The sequence below is a fragment of the Lissotriton helveticus genome, chromosome 1_2 (genome assembly GCF_964261635.1).
Source record: "Lissotriton helveticus chromosome 1_2, aLisHel1.1, whole genome shotgun sequence".
NCBI classification, from domain to species: Eukaryota; Metazoa; Chordata; class Amphibia; order Caudata; family Salamandridae; genus Lissotriton; species Lissotriton helveticus.
This window is the reverse complement of record NC_136058.1, coordinates 371,209,909-371,233,505: the sequence shown is the minus strand read 5'-3', so window position 1 is coordinate 371,233,505 and position 23,597 is coordinate 371,209,909. Positions and strand designations below refer to the sequence as shown.

The following is a 23,597-nucleotide window of genomic DNA, read 5'->3' as shown; positions in this document are numbered from 1 at the left end:
AGAATAAAAAGCCAGGAGAAAACAGTGAAAATGAGGGAAAACCAAGGATACAGAACTCTGAAAACTGGGGAAAAAGTAAGGAGAAAGCAGGGAAAATGAGTAAAAAGCAAGGCAAAAGTACTAAAACAACAGGGAGAAGCAGGAGAAGAGAGAAGCAAGAGCGATGCAGAAGCATGAGGAGAACTGGGCCTGGAACCTGCTTAATGGGGTCATGCTGCAGCCTGCATTAAGTAGGTCCTAGGATGAGGGGGGCGCTGGGAAGCAGTGGTCACGGCTAGGCAGTATCCAGGAAATAATGGGCGGCATGCGGGAGTGGCAATGAGGGAGAAAAGAAAGGAGAAAGCTGTGAGAACAAGGGAAAAGTAAGAAGAAGGCACACAAAAATGGGGGAGCAAGTAAGAGAAAGTAGTGAGAACGAGGGAAAGCAAGGAGAAAGCACTTAAAAAAGCAGGGGTAAAAGCAAGGAGAAAGCGATGAAAACGAGGGAAAGCAAGGTGAGGCACTCGAAAAATGGGAAAAATGCAAGGCAAAAGAAGTGAAAAATGAGGATAAAGTAAGGAGAGAGCAGGGGAAATGGAAGAAAAGCAAGGAGAAAGTACTCAAACAACAGGGAGAAGCAAGGAGAAGACAGGAGCAATAGTGATGCAGCTGCACAGGGAGAGCTGGGCCTGGTACCTGCTCAATGGGGTCATGCTGGGGCCTCCGTCAAGTAGGTCTTAGGAGGAGGGAAGGGTGCTGAGAGGCAGTGGGAGGGATAGGTGGGAGGTGGGAAATAGGCGGCATGCAGGAGTGGCAATAAGAGAGAAAGAAAGGAGAAAGCAGTGAAAACAAGGGAAAAGCACGGAGAAGGCACACAAAAATGGGGGGAAAAGCAGGAGAAAATAGGAAAAATAAGGGAAAAGCAAGGAGGAGGCCCACAAAAACTGGGGAAAAAGCAGGAGAAAGCGGTAAGATGGAGGGTAAAAGAAGGAGCAGACAGTCTAACACAGGACAAAAAGCGAGACACTAAAAAAATGGGGAAAAAGCAAGGTGAAAACAATGAAAAATCAGGGAAAAGCAATGAGAAAGTACTCAAATAATGGGGAAAAGCAATGAGAAGACAGGAGCAAGAGTGATGCAGCATCACTAGGAGAGCTGGGACTGGGACCTGCTCAATAGGATTGTGTTGCAGATCACCCTCACCACCAGAGTCAGTGCCCTATGGCCACACTTCAATACCCATTAACAGTTTGCATACACCAGGGCCATCCTGATCATCAAGGTGACAGTCTCTAGAGATCTCTATCTCTCCACACCAGGTCCTCTGTCATGCCACAGTTCATTTTTTTTAAAACTCGATATATATTAGGGTTACCGGCATCAGAAAACCCTTCGACCCAACAGCAGCCACTTTACTGTCCTTATTTCCCTTTTCAGAAGGTCACCCTACATGTGAGTGTCAAATCCCATCAAAGAGCCCTCAATATTGGCCCAACCCCCATCCCCAGAGATATGCCATGTTGTCAAAGCAACCTGTGCCTCAACTCCTCACTTTATGTTTCAGGGGCGGCTTCCGGTCCGATGGATGGCAATTGAATCTCTGAATTACAGTGTTTATACCACAAAAAGTGATGTGTAAGTATTCTGTGGGATTTTGGGGCACAGAAAAAGACACAGAGGTGGTTTAGGGTGCAGAAAGGCAGTTTTGTGAATCAAGTTGTAATTTGTTGCTGAGGCAGGTGAGATCAGATGTTGGTCACTGTTTTCTGTACTTCTAGACAGTCTGTATCCAGTGCAGGACAATTGGTCCTTTTCTCATCACTCCTCTGTGGAACCAATAAAGCAATAGCTCTAAATTATCTACAATTAGGACTCTCCACTATATTACTCCTCTGTAAGGTTGGGCGGAGTGCCTCTACGTGGAGTTCAGCAGTTGGAACAAAATCTGCAGAACTCCGCTCTACCCTAATTAAAAAAGTGGGAACCTTACGCACCTTTGATAAAGTAATTCTACCTTTCCATGCTAAAGAGCATATAGCCACCTCACAAACGTGAGCTTGAAAATATATCAAGCAGTGAGAGAGGTGATGATTTTGAGGTCCCTCCCTAACCTAATAGAAGCCTTGAACACAAAGAAGAGATACAGAGGGTATGCTGATCCTAATTGAGAGAAAGAAGTAAACTAGGAGAAATGGTTATGCGTGGTCATGAGATGTCGGAGGACGGGGATTCCTCCTCTTGGAATTTAGGGCCCTCACACACCCGGCTGGGTGTCGTGCTTCATCATAGGGCTGCTCCTCGTCAGGTTGGTGCCTCAATACCAGATGGGCTTCCTATGAAGGGTATCGTCTATAGCAGATCCTAACTTTAGGTCCGTCTCTCTGGGCACCGGATTTGCTGTGTCTCCAGCTCCAAATAAATAGATGCTCAAGATAAACTTCAAGTTTCTTAGGATTTTATTTGTGAATCCTTTAGTTCATGATTAAATGTTGTATTCACATTTATCTTCTATATCAATTCAAATTCTTCATATTTCAATTAACGTTACAAATCCCATATCCCGATGCATTTCGGCGCCATGCGCCTTTTTCAAGGGACCAATCTGAAAAAATAACAGTGACATGTGTTTCACTAATACAGTTAGTGTTGCCACCATTAAACGCAGTTAACGCGCTTCCTTTTGTTACTGTTACGTGTGTGTGCATCTATATGTGCATCCTGTACAACTCTCCCCTCTGTTAATGCGATTATGTGTGGGTTTTACGTCATTCGCATGCAATATATTCCTTCCCTATTTAAGCTTTAATTACATATAGTGGCTAAAACCCTTCCGTTTTATAACGAACTCGAACTCCTTCCTTTATTGGTGCTACGTTCGTCGTTTTGAACTGCCTCTTGTGGAATATTTGCCAGTGCGGGAGCCATTAATGGTTTTTCTACGCGTGCAAGCGCGCTAATATGATGTTTAAAGCCCTCGCTTTTGTTATTAAACAAAGGCGTGCCTCGCCCGTATACTAAATCTTACCGGTGTTTGTCCGGATGGAGTTCCGTTGATCTCCGCGTAAGGGTTCAGTTCGAATTTCGTGCTGACGTCTTTATGTGCTGGCGAGCCTGTCTCCCTTAAAGGGATATCGGCTCGCGCGTTCAGGGTGGGTGTGCGCTATTAAAATTAAAACTCGCTCTTAATTCTGGGATTTGGAGTGTGATGAAGAATATCGCGCTATGTGTGCTTACATGATGCAATATGTAAACGCGTCCCTGCCAGCATAAAATGTGCTTATCAATTTCATGTACGGGTGACATTATTTACAGGTAACACATGAGTTCTATACGTTCATTTAACCCTGTAGGTTTCAAAGTTCCTAAAATATATATCCCGTGATTCTCTCTCTTTAACAACATGTTCTTATTGTCAGTTCCCTCTCTTTTGTCCACAACCTCTAAAATACATGCTTTCAACTGGTCAATTCGGTGTTGAGCTTCCACAAAATGTGTGGCTATGGTCGATTTCATAATTTTGGTACGTATATTGCTTTTATGTTCGTTGAGTCTTATTTTCAATTTTCTTTCTGTTTGACCAATGTATCCTTTTCCACATGGACATTTTAATAAATATATTATGTTGGTCGTGTCGCATGTTCCATTGACTTTCAAATTGATTTGTTTACCTGTAGTAGGGTGAGGGATGCTGTTCCCTTTCATAATGTTAACGCAGTTATGACAATTTTGACATTGTTGTGTTCCTTTGTATCTTATTTGTGGTATGATGTTTTTGATAGGTTTCAGGAGTTGTCCTATGTTTTTGGACCTAGTGTGAGTAAAATATCGGTTCATTGGTGAAGGTTCCTTTAAAATCTGGCTCTACTTTCAATATTTACCAATGTTTTTTTATAATTTTCTTGAATTGATGACTGGCTGTGGAATATTTGCTGACGCAAGTGATCCTTGGTTCTGAGGTTTTAGATTTGGTTTTCAAGAGTTCTTCCCTGGTTACCTTTTCAATTTTCTGCCTAGCCTGTTCCAAAATGGTCTGAGGGTACCCTATTTTGGTAAATCTTGTGATCATGGAATTTATTTGAGTTTCCACTTGTTGTGGTTCCGAGACTACTCTTTTCACCCTCATGAGTTGTGAGTAGGGTAAATGTCGCTTTAACGATGGAGGATGGAAGCTATCATACCGTAATAGATTATTGCGGTCTGTGGCTTTCTTGAATAGGTTTGTGGAGAATCTTGTATTCTGTTTAGTTATTTCCATGTCCAAGAAATGTATTTTATCCTCTTTGATCTCCCATGTGAATTGAATCCTTTCATTTATAGAGTTTAATTTGGTGATTTCTCTTGTAAGTAACTCTTTTGATCCTTCCCATGTTATGAAAATATTGTCTATGAATCTAACATATAAACGTATATGTTTAGACCACTCTGCTTTCTGTAGGATGTTCGTTTCTTCAAATTCTCTCATGAATATATTTGCGTAACAAGGAGCCGCACTATTACCCATCGATGTACCACTTTTTTGCAAGTACCATTCGTCTTGGTATGTAAAATAGCTGTGCATTAGGGTGAACTGCAAGAGTTCCATCAGGAATACTTGCATGTCTTGGTTTTACTCACTCTCCAATAATGCCTTTTCTGTGGCTTCTATGCCTAACTGGTGAGGTATTGAAGTGTAAAGTGCTTTTACATCGATGGTGGCCATAACAATCTGTTGTTCATTGGTGAATTTGATGGTAGACAATTTGTTGAGAAAGTCTGTGGTATCTTTGATTTACGACTTTGCTTGTATGACTTGCGGTTGTAAATATTTATCCAAAAATTTGCTGATTGGCTCATGGATACTGTTTCTAGTCGAGACGATTGGTCTGCATGGGGGTAGTTTAGGATCTTTATGCACTTTGGGGACCATGTAAAAAGTTGGACTTACTGGATGTTCTTGAGTCAAACATTTTCTGACCTTCTCTTGTATTACTCCTTTTTCGGTGGCGTTTTTTAAGATCTGTTGTAATATATTTTGTATTTCTTGGGTGGGATTAAACTAAAGTTTCATATAAAGATCTCCATCCTACAAATGTTGCTTGACTTGTGCTTCATAGTAAGTGCGATCTAGTATGACTAGTGCTCCCCCTTTGTCTGCCTTCTGGCACACTATTTTCTCATCTTGGCTGATGGATTTAATGATGTTGTATTCCTTAGTGGTCATGTTTTGGTGTTTGTTCTTTCTTGTAAAATTCAGTCGATGAATGTCTTGTTTACATAATGATTCAAACAGGTCTATCGTTTTGTGGCTCGCTGGAGCCATGTAGGTACTGCGTGTTTTAAATCCTTTCAACTGGTCTTCTTCTTCCTGTCTTCTCTCAGTAGCTATGTTATCGAAGACATTTCTGAGTCGTAATTTCCTAGTTAATTTGAACAAGCTGATATCTAGTTCCAATATGTCGGTATGTGTTGTAAGGACATATGATGTGCCTCTCTGTAGTGTTTCAACTTGTGTTTGATTCAAGTGTCTTTGAGAAATGTTTAGAACCAAGTTATCTGCTCCTGATTCCAAAGTATTCATTGTTTCTTCTTGGCGGTAATTGTTCTGGTTTGTGGTGGATCCTTTTCCTTTTCTTTTGCCTTTTCCCCTCCGGGGTCTTCTCTTAATTTTTGGCCGCTTTCTAAAAAAGGCACACCAGTTGATGTGGTTGGTGTTTCGCTGACTCTTTGACTATTTGTTGGGCGTCCTCCTTGATGAGTTGATGTGCCGCTCCCTGTGGAAGAAGTATCTGTTTGTGATGTATATGTTTTATTCTGGCGCCTTTTGACATATATGTCTGCCCATGTGTATACCTCCTCCAGTTTGTAATCTAGATTATCTCTTCTATATTTTCTGATCTTTCTATCATTGACTTCTTGTGTGTGTCTAGTCAATTGTTTGTTGATGTCTTCAAGAATACTAGCTATAATAAATTTCGAAGTTTCGAAGCATATAGTAAAATTCACAAAAGTGAAGTTTGAAATATACTAGGCAATGAGAGAGGTGATGAATTTGGGGTCCCCTCTAACCTAGGGGGAGGGCAAGCAGATGCCTTAAACACTAAGGGCCAGATTCACAGAATGAACTTAAGACTCAATCCTAAACTTACTACTATTTTGGTATTCACAGAATGAACTTACTACTTTTGGTATTCACAGAAGTTAGGATTTTGTCTTAAGTTTGTCTTAAGACAGACTAAAGACAGACTTAAGACAGACTTAAGACAAAATCCTATCTTCTGTGAATACCAAAAGTAGTAATTTCATTCTGTGAATGCCAAAAGTAGTAAGTGCATTCTGTGAATACCAAAATAGTAGTAAGTTTAGGATTGAGTCTTACGTTCATTCTGTGAATCGGGCCCTAAGAGTATATCATGCTGAACGATTCAGTGGTGGTCCCGTCCTCCTAGGACCACCCTAAGCAAAGTTATGGGCAAAAATACAATGCAAACCAAAGGCCCAGCAAAGCATTATGGAGCGAGATTCTAGAGTTTAGTGAATAATATAGTATTAACTCTCAGCTGAGCCAGTGAGCCTGCCCCTTGAGGAATGTTTTGATATTGGATACTATATTATTCACTGCACTCTAGAATCTCGTCCCATAATTCTTTGCAGGGCCTTTGGTTGGGATTGTATTTTTGCCCATAACTGTGCTTGGGGTGGTCATAGAAGGATGGAACCACAACCAAATCATTTCAGCATGATATGCTCTCCTCCAATAGTCACCTGCGGTGCCCAGCACAGGCCCCACTCACCGGGGCCTTCTCAAACTCCCTCCAGGACACAGCAGAACTTTGGCAGGGAGCCTGCGAGGCTCCGGTCTCCTTCTCCTTTGTCACCAACAGACTTGGCAGCATGCTGGGCTCTAGCTGGCCATGGGAGCCCCGCCTACAAACAAGCTCAAGCTCGTCTGACTTCCTGCCACCTCGTGGACGATTGGCTTCTCCCACCGGCCCAGCATCAGGTCAGGCTCCTTGCCTGGCTTTACCTGACTTCCGACCCGCTCGGAACGAGCAAAGCTAGAGCCCTTCAACCCGGGGCTCGGCACTATTCAGCAAAGTGCAGTGGTGCAGTACTCATCACACACTCTGGCCGGACAAAGTTAAGCCCAACTTCTTGGGCTATCTGCAACACACGGGGCTCTCCACATCACCCCGGGAGACCCGCCCATCACCAGGCAGCATCCGCCTGACTTCCTGATCAGTGGTTCTCCTACCACGGCGCAACGGCGCCCTCCCAGCTGCAAGGTAAGAGCCCCCTCATTGGGCTCCTGGCACACAGGCAAAGTGGAGTTCCACTCTTTGGGATCAGGCTCGAAAGATGTAGCGCTCACGAGGCGCTAGGTTCCAAGTTCTCAGAGGGGCGGAGCTGGGCACACGCAGGCCAGCATGTAGGGACCCTCAGGAAGCAGCAGCTGGGTCCCACGGCGGTTCTCCCTTCCCCAGCAGTTCTTCCAGCTCCAAACAGGTACAAGTGTGCATCCAAGCACACCTTGATAGGGTCACAGCCCCAGTACTTAAACCACATGTGTATTCGTTCTCTCCTGGCACAGGGCTTGGGGATCCAGTAAAAACAGTTCTGAAGGGGGTGCTGAAGCATTTTTCTATACAGTCCTCACACCCTCCTATGTCAGAGTAGGTCTTGGCCCCAGACACACCACAGGGGGGCAGAGCCAGCATTGTGTAAGGCAGGCACAAACCTAAATTATGGGTCAGGGACTACTCCTCCTAGTACTCCAAATGCAGATCTGCCCATGCAGCCTAGCGCTGACCCACCCAGCCCCTCTGGAGCCATTCACCTCACCATCCGTGTCACTGCAGAGCCAGACATGCAATACACATCAGGCAGGCAAAGACACATAGCACACAGAAATGCCAGCTTCTAAAAGAGGCATTTCTAAAATAGTGATAATAAATCTGCGCACACCATTATGCAGCATTTATTATAACTATTCCAAACATACCAAACTTGACCACGCTGCTCCTCTCATATCAGAAATTACCACTGAAATACTTATCAGGGATTCTCTAATGCATTCCTATGAGAGGGGAGCCTCACAGTAGTAAGAAACCAAAATGGCTGTTTGTCACTACCAGGACATGCCACATAGTTAAGGCACATGTCCTACCTTTTACATACAATGCACCCTGCCCATAGGGCTAGCTAGGGCCTACCTTAGGGGTGACTGATATGTAGTAAAAGGGGAGTTACAGACATGGCACCCACTTTATGTGCCACGTCACAGCGGCAGTAAACTGCCCGCGCAGGCCCTGCAATGGCAGAGGCCTGAGACAGGTTTGAAAGGCTACTTTTGTGGGTGGCGTAAGCAGAGCTGCAAGACCACCAGTAGCATTTAATTTACAGGCCCTAGGTATCTGAAATACCACTTTACAAGGGACTGAGAGACAAATTAAATACACCAAACAGGTGTAGACCTATCTTCCCACATTTTACCATAGAGAGCACATGCACTTTCTCTGGACAGCAGTGCTAAAGTGCCCAGAGTTCTAAAACCACCAACTCCAGGTCAGAAAAAATACTAGGAGGAAGGCAAAAAGTTCAGGGACGAACCTGCAAAAAGGGCCAAGTCCAACAGTTTTGTTGACTTATAAATCTTTTATCATATGTGTATATACTTTTATTAAAATATATTTTAAAATACTTTTGTGGAAGCTAGATACAAACCAACACACATAAGGTGGAGCCGTCTCTTACTCTTTGGCTCATCTCACCCCATCTCTCCAAGCAGTGCTCCCCACGCCCCACTCCTGCGCCCTCCCCCCTGCTTCTGTAGTGCTGCTGACTCCGCACCTTGTGTCAGGCAGTGAGGACGCTTCATCAGCTTTCCTAAAGTTAAATCAGGACATCTTGTTCCTGCAGCTTAATCTGCCATCATGATAAGAGGCGCACAGCCAGGGTGCGTGCAGGGGGCAGAGATTACCAGAACGACACATTGGGGGACCAGCGGGAACTAGTGACAGGCGCTTTTGCTGTAAACAGATTACAGGGGGTGATTTTTGTCGTATTGAAGTTGCATTTAGAAAGCGCTTCATACCCTGACGGGTCACCTAGGCGCATGAGCGGATGGGTAGCACGTGACACCCAATGGCATGCCTTGTTGGAAGTGCGCTGCACTGCAGTGTGCTCTGCAGGAATGTGTTTTGGTGTCACACGTGACTGACCAGACTGGGTACGTTGGTCTCTGCTCCGAACCATGAAGAGGTGCGAAGACCGTGAGGGGTGGACGCACGTGCCGCTCTGCAGTAGTTTAATTTTGTGTCTGGCTGGAAGAGGATGTGAGTGAGGCCTTTGTGAGGCAACTCCAGAAGCTGTTAACTATCTCCTGAACTAACTTTTTATTCATTCTATACAGCACTTATAATAATTATTAATCATTAAAAAATATATTTGTAACCTAGATGTTCTGAGCCCCAAGTGATTTACAGACTTATAACGTTTGTGGACATAGTAGATAAACTACTGAGGAATAAAATCATGGCTTTAAAGGCGCTAGCTCCGCAGGCTCAACCTCAATGATGAAGTTAAGAATTATGCAACCATGAGGTGGGCCATTGACTGTTAGCTCTATTCAGCCGTAAAAAAACATGTTAAAAACGTAGTGGCTGATAAGCTCCTTTCCTCTTGGAATCCTCTATTTCTTTCTTGATAGGGACGTCTGGACTCTATTAAAATGATGGTTATGCCTATTCTACTGCACCTTTTCTCTATGCTTCCCATTCATATTCAGTCTATTCACTTTACAAAAATGGATTCCCTTCTATCCAAATTTCTTTGGAAAAATAAAAAATCTAGAATATCTTTAGTGCAACTCCGAAAATCTAAATCCACGGTGGCGTTAATTTTCTTTATTTTGTATTTATCATAAATCCCTCCGTCTAGGGGCGTGGCTTGGCGCGCAATGGAGGCAGCCGTGGCAGGGTAGAGCTCCCATCTGAGCTCCCCTTCCCCGGGCCGATTCTCCGACTCAGGTATCCTGAAGAGGCTGTAATTGCAGGCGAAGCCAATGGAGATACTTGCCTACCTGTCATCCTGTTTTGAGGCCGGTAACTCATTGGGCTCCGCACCGACACAGGGAGGAGAGACCGCGGCCTCCCCGGACGCTGCTGTCCCGGCGAGCCCACGCACGCGAGGCCTCGGCTTCGCCTGGGCTACTAGGCCTGCATCGGCGATTGAAACACTGCCCTGTCGGAGCCAGCGGAAGCGACGGCTGGTTACCGGGATGCTTCCCCCACCCGCGGACTGCACTGCTGAGACGGCCCCCCCCTGCATAGAGTGGCCTCAACTGAACTGCACCCCCAGCGAGGCCTCACCGGAGAGCTGACGGACCAGATCTGACCCCAGGTGTCGGTCGGCGCCAAGTCCTGTGGCCGCTGTGAGAGGTGAGCCACGCTTGAACACTGTGCCGCTGGCTGCGCGGAGGAGAGCCCCGGAGGTACAGGAGGGCACACATACTACGTGGCCTGCTGCGACCGTCCTGCCTGCCCCCACCCGGGAGCGCCCGGCGGCGCGGGACCGCGACTCCCTCCCGCGCACTGGGCCTCGAGCAGCGACCCACACAACGCCATCCACGAGGGACTACAACGCAGTGGCCCCCCTGCCCCCCTGGGAACGGCGCCCCTGCTCCGCAGTGGGCAGTGGCGGGCTCCTACGGCGACGGCTGGGGCGCAGCCATATCACCGACGCCGCCTCCCTCCCAACGACGGGCCCGCCTACGGAGTGGGCCTCCACTGACAGGGGGCCGACCCGTCGCACCGCTGCCGCTGGGACCCTGAATGGCGGTCGGTTGAGAGGGTGGTGGCTCCTGAGACGCGCAGGGACATCCCCGGCCCTTCTCCACATCCTGCACTAGAGAGGGAGACTCCGAGAGCTGGGTGATTGGCGAGGCCCTCCCCCCCGGCGGCCGAGACCCCCCCAGCACGAACCGTCCCCCCCCAAATCCATTGCAAAACTATCCGGAGGACGGATCCCCCCCCCTGGGAAATTGCCCCGGCTGAACATTCACTCCCTGGGGGACACAACACCAACGGAGGGCAGCGGAGAGCACCTGGCGGAGGAGACACGCGCCGAACCACCCGCACCCCTCTCTCTGAGCCCTTCTTTGCGAGCCGTGCACGCTCACACGCACTGCCTTGACCATGTCTGGAGGAGTGAGGTTGCGCACCGGAACCAGCAACACATCCTTGAAAGGGAAACAGGCCAAACAGCAACCCACAATGGATACCGATGTGAAATCCAAACTGGACAGTGTCTTGGCTGTGATGGAACGCCTGGAGGAATCCCTCCAACAGACGCGCACCTCCCTGGAAAACAAGATCGACAGTGTGGCGATCGATCTGACTCACCTCAAGGCCGATCACAAGAAGTTGCAAGACCGCACCACCGCGCTAGAAACCACAGTGACTGATCTGGGACCCCATGTCACCCAAGCGGATAAGCATATACGAGACCTCCTCAACAGGGTTGAATTTCTGGAGGAGCGCGCCGAGGACGCGGAAGGGCGGGCGCGAAGAAATAACATCAGACTAGTTGGCATACCGGAAAAATGGGAGGGGGCGGACCCCACACGCCACGTGGAGAACTGGTTGAGAGACCTTTTACCAGAGGGGACACTATCGCCACACTTTGTGGTGGAACGGGCCCATAGGGTGCCTACGAGACCCCTCCCTCCGGGATCTAACCCCAGACCGCTAATTTTTCGCATCCTCAACTATAGGGATCGAGACGCCATCCTGCGCGAATCCAGGAAATTAGGAGATGTCCGCATAGACAATGCCACTGTGATGTTTTTCCCGGATTACACCATCCAGGTACAGAGACAACGACACTCCTTCCTAGAGGTGAAACGCAGACTGCGACAAGCGGGCCCCAAGTACTCACTCCTCTTCCCTGCACGCCTACGAGTGGTGGCGCAGGATAACACTCACTTTTTCACCAGTCCTGAGGAGGTGGAGGCCTGGCTGGACGGCGGAGCGGTGGGAACACCCCGACGAGCGCAGGGTACTGCTACGATAACACGCTCCCGGGGACCGCGGCGAAGGCGCAGGCGCAAATCACCTGCGCCTCACAACTCACAGGGCACGGTGACCCACACTCCGCCGGCGGACCTAGTCCTGCAGGAACAACAAGATGCGCTTCGCAGGGTCACGGAAATCAGCAGCTCCCCAGCGCCGTCCTCTGCCCCACACGCCAGCCCGCACACTTTTCCCAGTGACGATGAAGCAATCTACGGCTTGCCGGACTCTCAACAAACCACAGACCCACCTGATGTGTGATGACAGTGGATCTACTTGGCTGAGGAGAACCCCTCTGGGTTCTTTGATGTATTCCTGGGGCAATAACTGCTATGCGCTCAATCCCCCTGCCTGCCAAGGGGTAGGGATTGCTGGAACGACGGAGGCCATAAGGGGGATTCCTCCCCCCCCCCTCCCTCTACGGGGGAGGCAGTTGGCGACAAACAGTGAGTAACACCCTACAATCATTGCAAATGTTAGACTTACATAATGGTGACACCTTGCCACCCCCCCCACCGCACTTGCCGCTGGACTGGCGATCGCTGACCTGCCCTTGCTAGTGATGTGCGCCCCCGCACGGACTTCCTCTCCAATCACAGCAATGGACGATCACTCTCCCACTGCGCTGCATTTGTTGATGCCTGGTGCAGCCTGTTAGCTACGACCCGTACATCAACGGCCCGGGAAGGGACACCACCTCCCTCTGAGTAATTTGTGCCAATTGCCCATCACCCCCTAGAACTGAATAGTTCAAAGCTTGTTTCCTTTATCTTATTTTGGCTTACTTGAGTGTTTGGATGGCAGCATGTTACGCGACCGACCTTTTGGTATTTCTTATTGTTCAGTGTTTTTCAAATTCTATGTTTCCCATTCTACCCCCGCCATTTGGACACTGTTTGGGTTGTTCCTCTATGTGGCAGCGCCTGGGTCTGGTTCGGATGGGGGGGAGATGCTGGGGGTTCGGTGGGAGACCACACTAAGGGGACTAAAACTGGAGAACAGGGGTGACTCTCACACTAAAGACGATAATGGCTGAAATCAGGATATGTACGTGGAATGTCAGAGGCATGCACACACCAGCGAGGCGTTACCAGATTTATTCTTACTTGAAACGTCACAAATTTCACGTAGCGTTGTTACAAGAAACGCATTTAAATAAGTCGAGGTCAGTGCTCTGCACCGCAGATGGCGCGGACAGCTTTATGCCACTGAATACTTCTCCTTCGCCCGTGGGGCGCTCCTATGGGTCCGGCCTGGAACCTCATGGGCGGTAACAGACACATGTATAGACCCGGACGGCAGATACGTGCTGGCTCGGGGTAAATTAGACGGTCAGCCGGTGGTACTGGCTTCGCTATATTCCCCAAACACTGACCAGAGCAATTTCTTTACCCGCCTCTCGACGGTGCTGGCGACCTGGCATGGGGTCCCATGGGTCATGGGAGGTGACTACAACTGCGTCCTAGATGCAACTCTAGACAGATCTTCCCCGCCCCCGACCACTACACAGACGCACACTGCCACGAAAGCGTTAATCACCTGGGCTACTCAGTGGGATCTCCACGACGCATGGAGGATGCGTAATCCAACAACGCAGACGTACTCCTACTGGTCGGGTGCGCATGCCCTACATGTGCGTCTGGACAGGTTCATGGTAACCGCTGACCTCCTCCCACTAGTTGTAGACACACAATATATGGGCCGCACACACTCGGATCACAACCCCCACACATTAGCCATTGCATGGGAGCGTCCACATCCGCCCATACCCACCTGGCGACTCCAGCCGGACCTTTTACTGGACGCGACTTTCCGTGACTCCCTCCTCACACAGACTGCCCAATACTTTGAAAACAATGCTGGCACAGCGTCCACCCCTCAGATCGAATGGGATGCATTCAAGGTGGTGACCAGGGGACACTGCTTAGGCAAACAAGGCCACATGCGACGACAATTGGAGGGCGACCTGGCGCGATTGGAGACTGAACTGCTAGCCCATGAACGGGACGCGGTGGGAGGCGCCAACGACCCCCTAGAGGAAGCAAAAACGGAGCATGAGCGCCTCCTGGAGCGTTTGCGCCATCTCAACTTTGCTGCACACTCAGCCCGCACGCATCGTCAAGGTGATAGGCCAGGCAAACTGCTGACCTGGCTGATCGCACGGGAAGACCGCATGACCCCAACATCGGCGATACAAGTAGAAGGGAGAGGGTTACTCTACATGCAACGTCAAATTCATGAAGCGTTCATAACTCACTACGCAGGTTTATATTGTTCCCGACTCAGCGACTCAGCTGAATATCTCTCACCCCTGCTGCTACCTAACCTCACGGCAGCGCAACAGGACGACCTCGGAGCACCGCTTGCTCCTGAGGAACTCCGTGATGCCATCTTCAACCTATCAAACGGCAAATCCCCTGGCCCGGACGGCTTACCGGCCGAATTTTACAAGGCAGGCTCGGACATACTCATTCCCCAGCTATTGAAAGTGTATGCTGCGGCTACGGAAGACTTCTCCCTTCCCCCGTCGCTCAATGAGGCCAACCTCATCTCCTTACTTAAACCTGGCAGGGATGGCAAGCAGTTGGGCTCTTACCGCCCCCTAGCCCTTCTTAATACCGATTATAAAATCCTTGCTTCCGCCCTGGCCCGGAGGCTAGCCCCCCTGGTGCCAACCCTGGTGCACCCAGACCAAAACGGGTTCGTACCAACACGCCACACCTCCCATAACATCCGCCGCCTATTCCGCATACAGGAATACGCTACGCGCCACTAGCCATGTGCCGGGTGCCTGGTGCTGGACTTGGAGAAAGCATTCGACTCGGTGGAATGGCCGTACCTGAGGGCGGTCATGGACACATTTGAGTTGGGGGATGACTACGAGACCATGGTTGGCTTATTGTACCGTAGGCCCACAGTCCGTGTCCGCACTGGAACGTTGCTTTCGGACCCTATCCGTGTGCAAAGAGGCACCAGACAGGGCTGTCCTCTGTCACCCCTGCTGTTTTCCTTGGCCATGGAACCCCTGGCCACAATTCTCCGGACCAGAGGTGCGGAGTGGGGAATACCGATGGCGGACGGCCTCCACGTAGTCTCACTATATGCGGATGATCTCCTCCTCTATATTAGAGACTTGACCAGTGTCCCGGAGTCCCTCGCTGACATTTTCCGCACCTTCGAGAAGATGTCGGGCTTGAGAGTCAACTGGGCCAAATCGGGGGCCTATTCCTTTAACCCGGACGTCCCCGAAAGCGACATACGCATCGGAGGCGAAAGGTTAAAATGGTATCCTGCGACGTTTAGATATCTTGGTATCCACATCTACCGCAACCCCACGGATGTGTTGGAAGGGAACTTGATGCGAGCGCTCGCATCCATCCGGGCACAAATTGGATTTTGGAGGACTTTGCCACTAAACGTACCTAGCCGAGTGACTCTGGCGAAAGTGATAGTCTTGCCAAGACTTTTGTACTACTTTGCCAATATCCCGTCCTATGTCCCCAACCGGATATTCCGGGACCTCGAGGTCCTACTTCGCGGTTTGATCTGGAATGTGGGCCGACCACGCGTGGCGTTGACGAAACTATACATGCCCACTGACACAGGGGGTCTAGCGGTTCCCAACCTGGAACTATATTATTTAGCGGCGCAGATGCAGTGGGTGTCGGGATGGCTGGGTGGCAGGAACCTGGGAGACACCGCCAAGGATGTCACTACCTGGTCTCAACCACAAGTGCACGCCCTGTTTCATCCACTGGCTCGAGCTCCTCGTCCCCCACAGATGCACCTAGTGGTGGCACACAGGTGCTTCCTGCGATGCTTACGACTTACTCGCACAACGAAACCGTACGCCCCGATACTACCCCTGCTGGGCACCCCCATGGCAACTTGAGCGCTGACGGACGCAATGCTAGACAGCTGGTCCACTGCAGGCGTGGAAACGCTAGGGGACCTATACACTGACGGTGCTCTCCTCCCCTTTGCACACCTCACGGAAGATACGACCCTCCCAGCTGGGCAATTCCTAATGCACACATCCCTCATCCGCACATTGACAGCTGCCTGGGGTGACATATCGGAGAAACTGCCGACGCACCACTTCATACAATACCTGCATGCCATGAGCAATGGCTCCCATGTAGTACATTGGCTAGCACAGGCTCTCCTGATTCACACACAACCCACCACCTCGCCATTGAGAGAGAAATGCGCGACGGACAGAGGGAGGGATTGGACGGACAAGGAATGGGCGATGGTACTGACCGGGCCGGTTAACGTCCCGCGTAGCCCTCGCTTCGAAATCATACAATTCTACATATTACACCGTGCCTATCTCACACCGGACAAAATCAACAGATACTTTTCAGTTACAGATACCGCCTGCAGTCGCTGCTCCCTGGTGGGTGCCGATCTCCTACACATGCTTTGGCTATGCCCCAACATCCAACGCTACTGGGATGAGGTAACAGCGCTACTCACACACTGCACTAACGAACACGTGCCACGAACTTGGGAAGCCTGCATCCTGGGCCTGTACAAACGCACAAAGCTGAACAAGGTGCCGGCCCGATACTGGGACCTCGGGTTGATCACGGCCAAACGACTGCTAACTAAGCGGTGGAAAGCCAACACACCTCCACACATTTGGCACTGGTACCTATCCCTTACCAACTGGGCACGGGCGGAGGGCGTAGTCTTACGACGGGAAGAGACGGCAGGACTTAGGAAACTCCCCATTGCGCATTACTAGGACGGCATCCTCCAATCCTTCCAACAGAAATGCTTGGAGCAAGGGATTGCCTGATGGGGTCTGCGCCCGACCACCGCACCCTCACAAAAGAAACCATGAAGCAAGCTTGTACCCGCCACTCCCTCCCCCCACCCCCCTCCTTTCCCCCCCTCCACCGACGGGGTGCTGCAATCTGGAACCCACGCCTCCACACCCCTGCCACACTGCGCACAAAGCGCAGCATCTCGCCTGTGCCACACTCATACCTTGTGCTGCCTGAAACATGTGCCCTGCTGTTAGCAATGAACCGCTTCTTGCCCCACCGCCACCTTCTCACCCCAGATCCCCACTATGCAGACTGGACTCAGCCGCCCCGCTAACCGCCCTCTCGAGGTGTCTTCATTATGCCCCTGTGGTAGAGGCCCCCCCTGTGTCACCGCGCTACCTATCTGATGTATCTCACTCCCTGACCACCAGACTCACGCTAACACAGTAACATTGCTCCCTTTCCCTCAACCACGTAGACACACCCACCTGTGCCTCCTTTTCCTTTTGTATATATCTCCCCATGTTACGGTTTAGATGTTCACTAAGGCACTGGTTCTGTTCCTTGACCAGGCTCTCTTGAGTTTGTTGACAAAGACTCCACACGCGTTGTATGAACACCATTGGACACCGTGGCGATCCTTACCGAATGCTGCTGCCAACACGAGCTTCTACCACTAGGAATAGTAAATTACATGGATGCTCGCCCATTGACACACTTGCAATATTGCATAGAACCACCCTTCAATTTAACCGCACCCATATGGGAAAAAGAAACTCACCGACACACTTGCCCATATAATTTATCCATGGGGGCGGGCTGTTGCCCGACTGGCGACAATGATGACACGCCACTGGCGCTCTACAAATAGATAAAACCCTCTAGACCTGTTAACTCACCAGGATCTGTGGTTCATTACATGTAAGTGCTGCCTAGTAATATTTTACGCCGCCGGACCTCCGGGTTGTCGGCCATACGGCTGTGTTCACCTGATACCATCTCATATGACTATTGACTCACGCGGCTGGCCCGAGGGGTTGTAAGCTATAAGCTGTGTAAGATGCACTCTGTACAATAAAGGTCTTTGGAAAATAAATAAATAAATAAATAAATAAATAAACAAATAAATCCCTCCGCCTATCCTCTAAATGGCTTCTCTCAGATTCCTCTCCTTTCACGCCTTTATGGCTTACTATTGAATATTCTTTACATGTTCCTTTCACTACAAAAGAAGTATTGGCCTTCTCTTCCAAGAATTTTCATACTTCTCTCCCCTATTTAAACATACTTGCTCCCTGCTGAGATCGCTTACTCAATTGAAAAATACATCTAGAGACTCCTTTTTGCAGTCTCCAGTTTGGTATAATCACCTTATTACCATCAAGAACAGACCTAGCGTTTGCGGGAGATAACGTGGGTTCATGACTTATTTGACGGTGTAGCCCCTTGTTCGTTTCATTAATTCCAAGCTACTTTTAAGTGCCCTCTCTCATTTTGGTAGAAATTCTCCATTCTAATGGCAGCTATTTTAGAGACCTTTTATTCACTTCCATCAACGGTAAATTATCCTGTGGAAAACTCTCTCCTTAAAGTCCTTACTGTTCTTCCTAAAGCTTTGTTGATTTATAAATTCTTCTTAACTCCCGATCCTGCTCGTGTTAAGAGTAAGGTGGAGGTTGCCTGGACAGTGGATTTGGGCTGTGTTTGGAGCATCAATTTCTAGGACAAGATCTGGACTCGATCACTTAAGTTGTCTAGGTCTGCTTCTACTACTCAATCTATGTTCTTTCTTTACCATAGATTATATCTCAGGCCTTTATCTATAGCTATTTTTTCTCACACAAATGATGAGATATGTTAGTCAGGTGGCTTTCCTTCAGCTCATTGAATGCACCTACTCTTTCTTTGCCCTCGTGTTGTCTCCTTTTGGGTAAGAGTTTGGCCCTATATTTACCTTAAATTTAATTTTTCTCTTTCTCTAATGTTCCTCTGTTCACAGGAAGTTTATCAGATACTTTGGGTTTGACTAAACATGAACATGGTTTAGTTGACCTTATGCTTGCTTTAGCTTTCCAACAAATTGCACTTAATTGGAAAAATTCAGTTAATCTTTCAGTTCAGTATTGGTGGAATAGTCTATGTCACTATCATCGATTAGATATTGCTATTGCCTCTTCATGTAAACTGTTTGTTAATTGAAACTTATATTGGTTATCATTAACATCTTATCTAAACAAGATTGCAAAACCAAAAACCTCTCGTATACATTCTGAGAATTTTAAATCTCCATGAAATGTCAAGTTTCTCTTCTCTGTTCTTACTTCATTTTTATCATTATGTTGATATTTCCTCAAGTGTTATTGCAATTTTCTCACTGATGTGTACTGTTATGCTATATTATTCGATCTCCAGTTGTAAGAGTGCTCCCCATTCCTTCCCTCTCTCCCTCCCTTTCTTACTCTCTTTCTTTCTAATACTGTTGAAAATATAAATAACTTTCTCCTCTGTTGTTATTGCTCAATTCCATATGTATTCATTGCTTTCATGTGTTGTGTTTATTGCTGGCTCATTGTGACATATATTATAACTTAATAAAGCTTATTAAACACACAAAAAAGGTATGGGCTGATTACGAGTCTGGAGGTCCACAGACTTGCAGGGGCGCGAATGTGGTGGTCTCCTGACTGCCCTATTTGGAGTCAGGAGGTCAGATTGCCACAGCCCCGCCGCAGCCACTAGTGAACCACTGTTCATTCCCTGGCGGTATTGCGACGGTGTAGAGGCATCTATATGCTTGATGGGACCCCCACGATCCCGCCAAGAATATTAGGAGTTTCCTCTCTGCCAGGGTTTTCATAGCAGTTCTTCCTCCACGGAAACCTGGCGGAGAGGAAACAAGGAGACCCTGTGCCTCTGCACCCTGAGAATGCACACATGCGCCTCCCTGTGTGCACACACACCAGCTCATGCCGTACAAGAACTGGTTTTGGTGTTCCCATTGCTGTGCCCATTTTTAGAAGCACTGCCATGGGAACACCTGAAAAATCCCACTAGACAGGAGTAATCTCCTAATCTGGTGGGCAGCCGACCACGGATTTGATGGTTTAGTGGCTGGGCAGACCCAGTCATGCACCGCCAAAGTCGTAACCCAGGCCCTTAGCGTCAACAGAGCTAAATGGCCTACATTAAATGTCGCAATTGTTAAAGCTTTTACTTTTAGCCTATAGCGTAGTGGCTAAAATGTATACGGCTTCATGATATAACTGCACTGATTATTATGTTATTTTATTAATATTCCTGCTCCTCAAGGTGCTGTAAACCCACTCTTAAAGTGTACATTTTCTAAAGATATATTTTTTAATCTCATATGCTCTTATCTTTTTCCAATCAAATATGGCTAAAGGTGTGCATTGTGCTGCTGATTTTCTTTTATGCACTTTTAACTTGCACTTGGCACTTTAACGGACTTGACTGTCTAAATAAAGTATTCTCTCTCTCTCTCTCGCTCTTTGTGAGGTGTCGTTGTGTTGTACAGACTGCACTGTTCTTGTTGCTGACACTGTGAGTCGGTGTGCATGTCTTGAGGAGTATGAAGGCGAGTGAGAGAGCGATGCTCATTAGTTCTCATCCTTGAGAGGGTATCAAGAGGTTCTGCTTCTGGCATAGCTGCCAAGATTGCTTATGTGTTACATTTCCATAATTTCAGTGTAATTATGAGTGACATTCAACGACTATGAGTGACACTTTCTCGAGAGCAAAAATCAAGCAAAGAAGATGAGGGAAACGTATAAATATCAGAAATTACATCCATTTGAGCAACAAAAAACTCTAAGAAGTTCTTAAAATTGCTGCAAAGCAACAGCAATTGAAGTGGACTAATACACATGACACCCAGAGGCACAGCTTTTAGGAAGTCTACAGCTCCTCTCTGGGTCAGTATGTTTTTCAGCACAATAACCACTGAAGCTCCAAAAGTATATTCCAACGTAGCAGTAAAATACGTTTTACTTATTCAGAAGACTAAAGAGATAGAAAAGCCATGGTAATTGCATGCAGCGCTGGAGAGGGGCTTGGGGGATCGGGGTACCATGGACAAGTCTGAAAGAACTGTCTATGAGAGTTCATTGTAAGACCAGATGTAACCGCGGGTTCAACTGTGTTAAGCACAAGTGCTACTTTTCCACCCACATGAACCTGGTTGCATGTAAACAATGAGAGACTTTCACAGCAAGGGTAGGTGCTCCGTTCTACAGCAGGGGCCGACGGGAGATATGCAAACAATTAATCTGAGAGAGACATCAAGTCGCAGAATCCTTATATTAGAATCCTCCCTAGGCACATTGGAAAGGGAGTCCGACAGGGCTGTATTGTATCTCCCCTTCTTTTTACTCTATATATAAATAATCTTGCCTTCTCTCTGTGTACAGCCTGTAAAGATATTCCCTGAGTAGGTGACCGGTTAATTCCTGCTTTTTTGTACGCAGATGATGCGGTTTTACTAGCTCGCACAGCGGTGAGGATCCGTAGCCTTGTGAATTCCGTGGCGGTGTTTATGAGATCCCTGGATTTAAACGTTAATTTTTCCAAATCACATAAAATGACCTTGGGTCTGAGACCGAAAAAGCGAAAAATGTACTTTTGCAAAAAAATTCGAAATAACAAGGGTGACAACTTTCACATACTAAGGGTGTTTTGTTTGATGAGAGGGGCACATGGGCCCCGCAAAAGAAAGCAAAAAGGCAGCTATGGCAAGATCTACAGTAGCAGTCCTGGGCTTTGCTCGTAGGCTCGGGGCTCAGACAATTGAAGCCATGTTCAATATTTATAGATCTAAATGTGTTGCAACCTCCAAATATGGATCTGAAAGATGGGGCTACAAGGAGGCAGAGGACTTACAAATAGTGCAAAACAAGTTTTTTTTAGAAAATATGCTCTCAGTCCCGCAGTCAAGTTCCTCTTATATTGTCCATCAAGAACTAGGCATTGGCGTTGTTTCCAACTTGAAAGGCTTGGTGCCACTTACGAAGCTGGATATCGATCTGGATTAATCCTGAATTGGTGGTGAACTGTGAGATTACCCGAGATTGCTTATCATTGGACAGAGCTAGCAGTATCCTGTGGTTAGGGTATGTAAAGAGCATAACAAAGAAACTAGGACGCCCAATCTCTTTGAGTCTCCAGAAAATCTATGAAAAGAGAACTTACCTTGGGTAAACAATTTATTTTTTAAATATGATGTATATTGAAAGAGAGGCAAAAGAGTTAGTGAAACCTAAGGTTCGAGCCTATCTTTTTCTGAAAACAGCCCCAATGACTGAACCTTATCTAAGTGCAGTTACAAAGCCTTACCATCACTTTCTTTTAACCAGATTTGGATGTAATCTTTTGCACTACATATTGGCTAAACGTCAGGACTGGAGAAAAGTGAAATTTGTCTACCCAAGACACTTTGCACTTTATTATGTTTTGCGACCATTTTCATAACATTCGTAAAAGTTGTTTAGTGCCTATTTTAAAGGAAAAAGGTTTTATTCAAGTAAGGCCTGCTCTAGTTTACTTGGGAGAGTTTTAGTATTGCCAGTTTTTTAGTTAGGGAAAGGAAAAGAAGGGCCACTCTGCCATGAAATGTTTTCGTTCTTTCACTACTGCGATGATTTGTATTTTAAACTGGATGTATTTTTTATTTAATTGTATCCTTTTTATGTATTCTGTAATGAAATGTTTTTTAGAATGACTGTCCTCTGTGCCTTAGAAAAGTTTTTAACAATGAATTTCTGTATATGCTTATTCGAAAAACTAAAAGGTGAGGAGTTTTTATTTGCTGAAATTTGTATGGTATCTAAGATCATCTCGATATGACCTTTGCATAGGATGTATTTTTGTTGAATAATATGTTTGTAGTGTACTTTTATGGTTTTTATTAATCGAATAAAGTGGATATGACTGACTGACTGAGTGTACAGGCTGCCAATGTAAATGTATTGCAGGATGCATAGGAGAGATGCCGAGCTATGACCCATAGGAGTGCATTAGTTACATGGAGCCAGGGTAAATACACAATAGTATCCACCCAGGAGTGGGACAATCAACCCACAGGCATGCACTGGATTCATGCAGCCAAGATAGATGCTTGATGGCGCCCATTGTGGGGCAGCAGAGAGGTGCTGCATAGAATTTAATGGTTGCAGACAGCTGTTGTAAATGATGCATAGAGGTCACCCAGGACAGCTGCTCGACGGCGTAGAACAAGGGGCAGTAGTAGGGTTATCCACAGACGTGCACTGTATGCAAGCAGTCACGATAGCCGCTTGACGGAGTCCGTCAAGGGGCGGCAGTAGGGTTATCCACAGACGTGCACTGTATGCAAGCAGTCACGATAGCCGCTTGACGGAGTCCGTCAAGGGGCAGCAGTAGAGTCATTCACAGACGTGCACTGTATGCAAGCAGTCACGATAGCCGCTTGACGGAGTCCGTGAAGGGGCGGCAGTAGGGTCATCCACAGACGTGCACTGTATGCAAGCAGTCACTATAGCCGCTTGACGGAGTCCGTGAAGGGGCGGCAGTAGGGTCATCCACAGACGTGCACTGTATGCAAGCAGTCACGATAGCCGCTTGACGGAGTCCGTCAAGGGGTGGCAGTAGGGTCATCCACAGACGTGCACTGTATGCAAGCAGTCACGATAGCCGCTTGACGGAGTCCGTCAAGGGGCGGCAGTAGGGTCATCCACAGACGTGCGCTGTATGTAACAAGTTGAGATAACTGCTTGACAGGGTCCGTCAAGGGGCGGCAGTAGGG

General features: G+C 47.8%; 1 protein-coding gene across 1 annotated transcript in view; it reads left to right on the top strand.

The window, feature by feature from the left end:
- Nucleotides 1–23,597, top strand: part of TIE1 (tyrosine kinase with immunoglobulin like and EGF like domains 1) — a 314,542-nt gene that overhangs the window by 264,321 nt on the left and 26,624 nt on the right. The window contains exon 19 of the mRNA XM_078672346.1: nt 1,544–1,614. Within this exon, the coding sequence (XP_078528472.1) occupies nt 1,544–1,614 (71 nt within the window). The remainder of the gene's footprint in view (nt 1–1,543; nt 1,615–23,597) is intronic.